The 9,290-nt window shown below is 47.2% G+C and overlaps 1 protein-coding gene across 1 annotated transcript in view; it reads right to left on the bottom strand.

Moving 5' to 3' along the window:
* The window catches only part of LOC111981742 (rap guanine nucleotide exchange factor 6-like), a 167,581-nt gene that overhangs the window by 36,956 nt on the left and 121,335 nt on the right, over nt 1–9,290 (bottom strand). The window contains 3 exon segments of the mRNA XM_070449279.1: nt 2,145–2,385; nt 4,126–4,140; nt 5,658–5,815. Of these exon segments, the coding sequence (XP_070305380.1) occupies nt 2,145–2,385; nt 4,126–4,140; nt 5,658–5,815 (414 nt within the window).

Genomic DNA, 9,290 nt, shown 5'->3' with positions numbered 1-9,290 from the left:
TATATATATATATATATAGTTGAAGTTTAAGTTTACATAAACCTTAGCCAAATACATTTAATCTCAGTTTTCCACAATTCCTGACATTTAATCCTAGTAAAATTCCCCGTCTTAGGTCAGTTAGGATCACCACTATTTTAAGAATGGAAATGTCAGAATAATAGTAGAGAGAATGATTTATTTCAGCTTTTATTTATTTCATCACATCCCAGTGGGTCAGACAGTTTACATACACTCAATTAGTATTTTGGTAGCATTGCCTTTAAATTGTTAAACTTGGGTCAAACGTTTCAGTAGCCTTCCACAAGCTTCGCACAATAAGTTGGGTGAATTGGGCCATTCGCGCTGACAGAGCTGGTGTAACGAATCAGTTTGTAGGCCTCCTTAATCGCACACGCTTTTTCAGTTCTGCCCACACATTTCTATAGGATTGAGGTCAGGGCTTTGTGCTGGCCCCTCCAATACCTGACTTCGTTGTCCTTAAGCCATTTTGCCGCAACTTTGAAAGTATGCTTGGGGTCATGGTCCTTCTGGAAGACCCATTTGTGACCAACGCTTTAACTTCCTGTCTGATGTCTTGAGATGTTGCTTCAATATATCCACATCATTTTCCCCCTCATGATGCCATCTATTTTGTGAAGTGCACCAGTCCCTCTGCAGCAAAGCACCCCCACAACATGATGCTGCCACCCCGTGCTGCACAGTTGGATGGGATTCTTCGGCTTGCAAGCATCCCTTTTTTCCTCCAAACATAACGATGGTCAATATGGCCAAACAGTTATATTTTTGTTTCATCAGACCAGAGGACATTTCTCCAAAAAGTACGATCTTTGTCCACATGTGCAGTTCCAAACCGGAGTCTGGATTTTTTATGGCAGTTTCAGAGCAGTGGCTTCTTCCTTGCTCAGCGGCCTTTCAGGTTATGTCGATACAGGACTCGTTTTACTAAGAATAATAGATACTTTTGTACCTTTCCTCCAGCATCTTCACAAGGTCCTTTGCTGTTGTTCTGGGATTGATTTGCACTTTTCGCACCAAAGTACGTTCATCTCTAGGAGACAGAACACGTCTCCTTCCTGAGCGGTATGACGGCTGTGGGTCCCATGGTGTTTATACTTGGGTACTACTGTTTGTACAGATGAACGTGGTACCTTCAGGCATTGGAATTGCTCCCAAGGATGTATCAGACTTGTGGAGGTCTACACATTTCTTTCTGAGGTCTTGACTGATTTATTTGATTTTCCCATGATGTCAAGCAAAGAGGCACTGAGTTTGGAGGTAGGCCTTGCAATACATCCACAGGTACACCTCCAATTGACTCAAATGATGTCAATTAACCTATCAGAAGCTTCTAAAGCCATTACATCCTTTTCTGGAATATTCCAAGCTGTTAAAGGCACAGTCAACTTAGTGTATGCAAACTGCTGACCCACTGGAATTATGATACAGTGAATTATAAGAGAAATAATCTTTCTGTAAACAATTGTTGGAAAAATTACTTGTGTCATGCACAAAGTAGATGTCCTAACCGACTTGCCAAAACTATAGTTTGTTAACAAGAAATGTGTGGAGTGGTTGAAAAACTAGTTTTAATGACTCCAACCTAAGTGTATGTAAACTTCTGACTTTTTTTTATTTTTATATACTGTTGTTTTACACAGGCTATCTGTACGCTAACTAGACAAGAATGTCTTTCGATTTCCATTGTCTAGCCTAGGCTGCTCTATTTTGGCCGCTACCCGCCGCCAAGGGGCTGTCTATTACCCGTAAGGCACCAGGCTCTTTGTGCTGGCGCTGGCTGTGTATGTATGATTATTCCAAGCGTGCAGTCAGTCTGCAGAGAGAGGCACACACACAGTGACAGAGGATCAATATTCATTTTAACTGACGAGGGCATTTCTGGGAATGAAGAGGAGGGGATGGGGAAGAAGGAGGAGGGGAGGCTTGGCAGTCCCTCCGTCTCACTACAATCTAACTAATTTTCAGACCTGAGGGGAACCAACTGGGAAGAAGTTTCACCAAACAACTGATACAGGGTCAGATCATATTATCCCAATTTGTATCCCTTTAAGGTTAAAAGATAGGATTGGGGTGGGGTAATCTGATCCCAGACCTGTATTTAAGACCACAGTCCAGTGTCTTACCTGCCGTTGAGCTGGATGCGGTCAGCCAGCTTGGAGAGCTGGTCAGGTAGCCTGCGTTGTTTGATGACGCCCTCGGGGCTGACCGACACTTCACAGAGGGAGTAGTTCTCCGGGGCCGCGCTCAGGCCAAACTCGTTGACCACGTGACTGACCACGTCCTTGGCCGTGGTGTCCTTGCTGATGATGATGTAACAGCTCTGCTGGTCGGCCTTGAACACCCGGATCACCTGGTCTGGAATGTCTGACGAGCGGAGGAGAAGAGCTTCGAAGACTTAGGATGGACGGAATACCAGAATGCACCGGATGCGTCCCAAACGGCACCCTATTCCCTACAGAGCGCACTCCTTTTTGACCAGGACCCAAAGAGCTCTGGTCAAAAAGTAGTGCACTATAATATAGGAAACAGGGTGCCATTTGGGACGCAYRRCTCTTTCATACAGAAGCGTAAATATAGTGACCCAAAATAAAAGTCTCCAGCAACAACAAAAAAAGTTTACAATTTCCATGGTAACCCAAAAGTTAAAAATAAGGAAGCAAACCGCCCTCGTGGCTAAAGGATACGCACGCGAGATGCATTTCCCAATATGCCAAAGGGAAGAAGCACTTCAGACTTTCTCTGCTTGCACATGAAAGTGCTTGTGGTCCATTACACACACATCAGCAGGGTAAAACAACGAGACATGAATAGCGGAGGACGCTAAGCGGTATGGGTGGAGGGGAAGAGCGTGGATAAAGGTATGACATTGGAGGGAGTGAGTACGGGGGGGGGGGGGGGCGGAGAGGGATCGCGCTTCCTGGATGCAGTCATGCAGGGAGCCTAATGACTTCAAGAGGAAAACATAAATAAAAGGGGGAATGGGCTTGGCTGACAGATGACCGTATTGAACACGCCACTGCTCCCTCCGTGTTTCCCAGGGAGTAGAGTGAAGCGTGCTCAACGGACTGTGAGGCCACAGCCATTATGGAAGCTATGTGCTCCTCTCTGGCCTCGTCTCTCACTATGGCTGAGCCCATAACTAGAAACCCCATTCATTATTCCCATTACAGCAGCAAGATCGGGCAGAAACAAATCACTGAGCCACACCAATAACACTGCTGCAGATGAGTCTAAATACAGTGCAGTGGCTAAGCCATAATCAACCATTTCAACCTACTTAAACTAAAAGTGAGGGGCGATTTGTGCCGAGGGTCTAGACTAGAGCAATCATATACCCTCCAATCATATCTAATAATTATCTAGACACCTCCTTGACAGGACTAATGCCGCCCTAAACGAATGAAAACGATTTACAAAACCAATTATTTATTGTATCGTGAGAAAGATGGCGGCCACACAGGAAAAGCCCGTTTTCCACTGAGAAAAGACTCCTGGCTCTTGGGCGGTGATCTTCGGAAGTTTCTGCTGACGCAACGCTATTAGGGTTCCTACCACCCCCCCCAACAGCTAACGCCCCCCTAGGCCTGCCTGCTAAGCCTTTTTCCTGTTCCCTCTGTCACAGAACCACGAGATTTAAATCCCACCTAAAGCAGCATTAGCAGACAGGGGAGGAGCAACAGAGCTGGGAGGAAAGCACAGGGCCAGACGCACAGGGCCAGACGCACAGGGCCAGACGCACAGGGCACTTTAACACAAAGCTCCTTTAACATAAAAATAGTCAAACACATTCAGCCATCGCGAAGGATAGGTCCCAATTAGTTGCACTACATTTGACCAGGTCCCATAGGTCTCTTTTCAAATGTAGCGCACTATGTAAGGGAACAGTGTGCTATTTGGAACGAGGCCCAAGACCTCCACGCAGAGCCCAACTTAGACTGGGGTCCATGACGTATGACACAGAGAGAGAAGGAACTCGAAAGCTCATGAATGAAGAGGGGAAAAAATGACGGGAGGGGAAACTTGGAAGCATAAACTGAATGTTGCCAAAACGAACACAGCCCCGGTCGTCCACTGAGACTGGGAAGAGAGCACGTAGATACTTACAGTAGAAGCCCACGGCTGGGGAAGCAGACAGAGGAAAGAGAGAGAGAGAGAGAGGGAGGGAGTGAACAGTGGTTGGAAACATGGAAGAGAAAGAGAGGACTTTGAACGACAGCTTTCCCGTTGTGGGAGGACGGAGAACGTCAGCGGGGCAGAGGGACTTTCACTAAGGCCATTCTTGTTTTAAATCGGTCCCATCAATGTAAAGGAGAGAGGTGAGGCACAGTGTGTTGTGCGAGACAGAGAGTCTGCGGATCTGAGTCTGGCCGCAGAGTTTTGTATCTACATCTACACACACCACAACACACAACACGACAACACACACAGCACGACAAAAACAAAGCTTATTTACAACCCAATCAAAGGCCTAGATGGAATAAACACCGTACTTAACTCCAAACTCCAGTTTCTCTGATCCCCCCCTTAATCTAATTTGAGGCCAGGATTTGTGAGGGATTACTCCCCACACTGAGAGGGCCGCTTTGAAATGAGTGGTTGGGGGGTCTACTGGGTGGTGGGGGGTCTGCACTTGTCCGTGAACATCCCCCCCCCTACCTACCGTCAGTCACACAAAGAGCCAGAGCGCGTCGGTCGGTGGAGAAGAGAAATGGCACAAATAGAAGAAGATCATCTCCTCTATCTCAGTGGCTTGGCGGAAGGGGGGGGGGCGGGGGGGCAGTCTTTAAGGCGTGCGTGATATCATTGGGGCTGCAGACTGACCCTCTGACTGCGCGGGCTGCGCTGAATGACAAATGATTGGGCAGTAAATCAAAAGTATATTCCCCCCGCCTCCCCTCTCCTCGGGGAGGCCGGCTTAGGTTGTTTCATAGTAAATGGGCTCTGAAATTCGTCAGCGCGTTTAATTATCCCTCATATGGCTCTAATTGGGTTCATGTCCGAGCTCTTGAAATGAAATGCGCTTGGCGACACACTCTAGCGCATCCATTCTATCTCATCGTCGATCCTCGACACAAGAGGATCAGGAAACGGAACACAGTGTGTGTGTGTGTTGTTCGGTCTTATGTGTCTATAACTGATGTGGTGCGACGTGCGCTCGATTTAATGATTCAATTCTGTGATTAACCCGAGGGCCTGCGGGGCAGAGCAGTGTGAGGAGTTTCTCCAAGCAGGAAGTGCTTTCACTCTCTGTGAGAAGTATTCCTCCCTGAGTAATTACTGCTGTTTTCCCACCGCACAGCTCCACTGTTACGCCTATTGCCAACATAACCGGGTCTGAAGAGGGCCACGCGCTTGAAAAATGAACAAGATAAACACTTGTGTAAAGTGCGCCCATCTTCAGTTGGTAATTGTCTCAGTGGAGTAGTGCGCAGTCTTCACTACCAAGCAGTGATCGCCGTGTGGCGAGCACGAGAGTGAATGGTCAGATGTTGGCCTAGCGCCAGTGAGTGCTTCTGCCTCTGTGTTTTTATCTCACCCTTATTTAACCAAGAAAAGAGTGTGTGTGTGTGTGTGTGTGTGTGTGTGTGTGTGTGTGTGTGTGTGTGTGTGTGTGTGTGTGTGCGCACGTCTTTCACCTGCTGGATTGGAGAAGTCCAACACATTAGTGGCTGGCTGCAGCAGGTCAGGGCTGCTGGATGAGAGGCTGCCAGGGATGGGCATGATGGCCACGCTGTGCCTGCACTGCTTAGTGCCCACGATGCTGTCATCCTGAGACTGACCCACGCCACCATCACTGTGGCACAAGAGAGACAGAGAGAGGGAGATGAGAGGGGATGTCAGATCACTTACGATAATGGGCTCGAGTTTCCCCTAGTCAGGAACTCCTGGCCCCGGAGCCATATTCAATCACGCCACATTCAAATAAACAGTTAAAAGAAGCATTCCTGGTCTTCTTGATAGCTCTACAGCGCACGGCAATCACAGCAATCCTTTCATAGGTAGTGATGGATACTCAAGGGGTTGGCAAAGATCCATCCATGAAAGATCACATGAATGATGCGGCTGACGAGCAGGGRGCACCGAAACCCAACACAAACCGGGCCCAGGAATGATGGTGACAGCCCAGTGAGCACACATACACACATACACACATCAACAAGACACGCACAGACACCCAAACAAACACTATGCATGATTGATGGCAAGGATGAGGAGCCTTTGTACAGACACCGAGAAAAAACAACCTTTATGCGTGACATTCAATCTAAGACAGACATTTCAATGGGTCTGGGATGAGAGGTCTGCTTGCCTGGCCTGCCTCTCGGTGAGTATGTCTAGAGTCAACTCTCGAGGGTAAACAGGGACAGAGAGAGACATCAGCATTAAAAGGGTCTGATATGCAAATGGGATCCTTTTGACGAATGGTCTCATTACGATGGGGGGGATGCGGTGGTGTCTTTGTGGCTGGATGCCACTCCCCTGACAGTGTCAGAACACCAACATCAGGCCTCCAGGCTATAGCTCTAATTGACTGTGTCCGTACTAAACGGCCCTCACAGCTGCTGGAGACGGAAGGGGACGTGGCTGACGTGTAAAGCGATACTTCAGCCTAGGCCTAATTTCCCGAATTGGTTAAAATTAGGTTACGGTCAGTAAGAATTTGGCTTATGGTTAAGGTAAAGGTCCGTTTTAGATTTTGGGATGCTGGTCCACACACAGGTGGACTAACTGATTGACACTTCCAAGGCCCCTCCTCCCCCAAATGACAAACACAGACTGATACGGGACCAACATAGCCTGCTGGTCCCAGATCCTTTTGTGCGGTCTTGCCGACTCCAATGGTTTGGCGTGACGATGACCATAGGGCTTGACAAGACAGTACAAAGAGACCAGGGACCAGGCTAGCGCGGTTAGCAGAGCGCACATCGAACAGACAAACTTACCGACATAGACACACCAATAAAACCAAGACAACACATATCAGACATAACAACTTACCGACATAGACACACCATAAAACAAGACAACACATATCAGACATAACAACTTACCGACATAGACACACCATAAAACCAAGACAACACATATCAGACATAACACTTACCGACATAGACACACAGAAACATAACGCGTCACAGATAGGAATCTATCATATGTACTACCGCAGAAAGTCCTAATGCCAATCACATTCCTCAGTAACTTGTGATTCAACCAAACGTTTAAACTCTACTTCCTCATACCTCAAAACTCAGTCTTAGCGCTACACGGCCAAGGTGATTCAGATGTCTACATTACGCCTAGGTTAGGTACGTGAGCACTTTTCAGAATACTATTATAGGCAAGCACCTTATGTTACACTCCATTCCCAATCAAATTCATACATGCCATGTCCCTTAATACAACGGTGTGTTGCATGCATGAAGCACTATGGGATGTGAAGCCGACAGATGAGAAGAAAGCTGCACATGGAGGCACAAACGAGTGTAGAATCGCATCACCCTGAACTCGCACACATACTTCACCGCATTCTCAAGCTCTACTCTAACCGACCGTGAAGCTGCAGAGAATGCTACAGAGGGGAATAAACTGGTACGGTAGGAACAGCAGAGAACGTCTACACGTTCACGGAGCGCTTGAATCTGCCTCGGTAGCATCAGGAATGCGTGCAGAGATTCTGAAGGATTTTTTCTCCGCATGAAGATCCCAATGCAGTCCTCCGGGCTTTCCGTTAAAAAGGTCATTGCTGAATTCCTCCCTGCCTACAATGACTATGTGCGCCCGCGTCAGATATGGCACCCTATGCCCTACGTAGTGCACTGAATGCCCAGGGCCCATATAGGGAAAAGGGTCCCATTTGGACACATACTGCGTTTTCCACATTGCCAGTGAATGAGGGAACTAATTACACAACAAGTGTCTTACCAAAGAGTCCCTGTGCAGGTGAGGCAGTTAGAGGAGGAACAGAGGACAGTGAAGCGAGACAACAAAGAACAACAAGGCTGCAGTACAGTGTGCCAGCGGCATGTTAGCACTGAGCAGCAACAACACAGACAGGCAGCAATAATGCAGCACGATTGGCCTCCCATACGTCGCCATCAGTATCGCAGCGACTATAAATCAATGCCACGTTAGCACTCACGTCATGTCGCTCTTATGGTCTTTACACGAGTCTGTATACCAGTTTGTATCAGCTTGTTAATCAAACGACCACTGAGTATGTCTATGAGATACAGTACACGAATTACTACAGAGCAGACTAGACAGTATCAGACGTAGAGCATAGGAAAGTATACAGATCTATGAGAGACAGACAGAGATGCACAAGACAGCACAGAAGACAGGTACCAAGAGAATGAGTCTAAGTTAGTACGTAAGGAAACAGAGAACACGACAGATCTGAGAGAGTACATGTACAGGACATCTGAGACGAGGATGGAGTGCAGGAAAAGCACACATGTCTGAAAGATCCTTAGAAACCACGTTCATGTCAGATACAATTGATTTCTATAAATAGTTCTGGACAACTTCTAGACAAGAAGACACGATACTAGAGAGAAGACAGAGAGACAGACAGAGACTAGACAGACAGAGACAGACAGAAAGACAGCTAGAGACAGACTAGACAGAGAACAGAACAGACAAACGATGATGTACAAGACAGACAGACAGAGAACAGACAGACAGATCAGAACACTGGAGTCAGTAAGATGGGGGTATCTGTTCAGTGGATGGCCCTCGCTGGTATGCCTGGCACACTAAGGTGCTTGCTAATAGATCAAAAGCCTTCGGCTGGAGAGAGGAGCAAGAGAATTGGCAACGTCATCCAGGTGTCTCCTTGATACCCAACAGTGCCGTCCACGGATTCCGCTCCAGCGCGTGTGACCACGAGTCCATCCTCCTGCCAATTAAGGTGCCACCTAACCCCTGGTGATGAGGTTGATGTTTGTGCTTGTAGCACACTGTCTTCAGTGCCGGAAAACAAGCACGCCAACGGACACAGAGAGAAGCTTAGAAGGACGAGGAGCAGGAGTTGACTTACATCTAATTATATTTACGTTGACACTCAATGCATCATTGACTCTAACTGATAACCCACTCCCTAGACAATCAGTCGTGACACATGGTTGTTATTTCTGCACCTCAATAAAGTATTGAATTATAACATTTAACATCATCCAATAAACGAGTGTACAACATAGAATGACCAGGTGAATCCAGGTGAAATCGAATGTTCCTTATTGATTGACCATCTCTCTCCAACAACAAAG

Source organism: Salvelinus sp. IW2-2015, linkage group LG20, assembly GCF_002910315.2.
Source record: "Salvelinus sp. IW2-2015 linkage group LG20, ASM291031v2, whole genome shotgun sequence".
Lineage (NCBI taxonomy): Eukaryota > Metazoa > Chordata > Actinopteri > Salmoniformes > Salmonidae > Salvelinus > Salvelinus sp. IW2-2015.
This window is presented reverse-complemented; position numbering and strand designations above follow the sequence as displayed.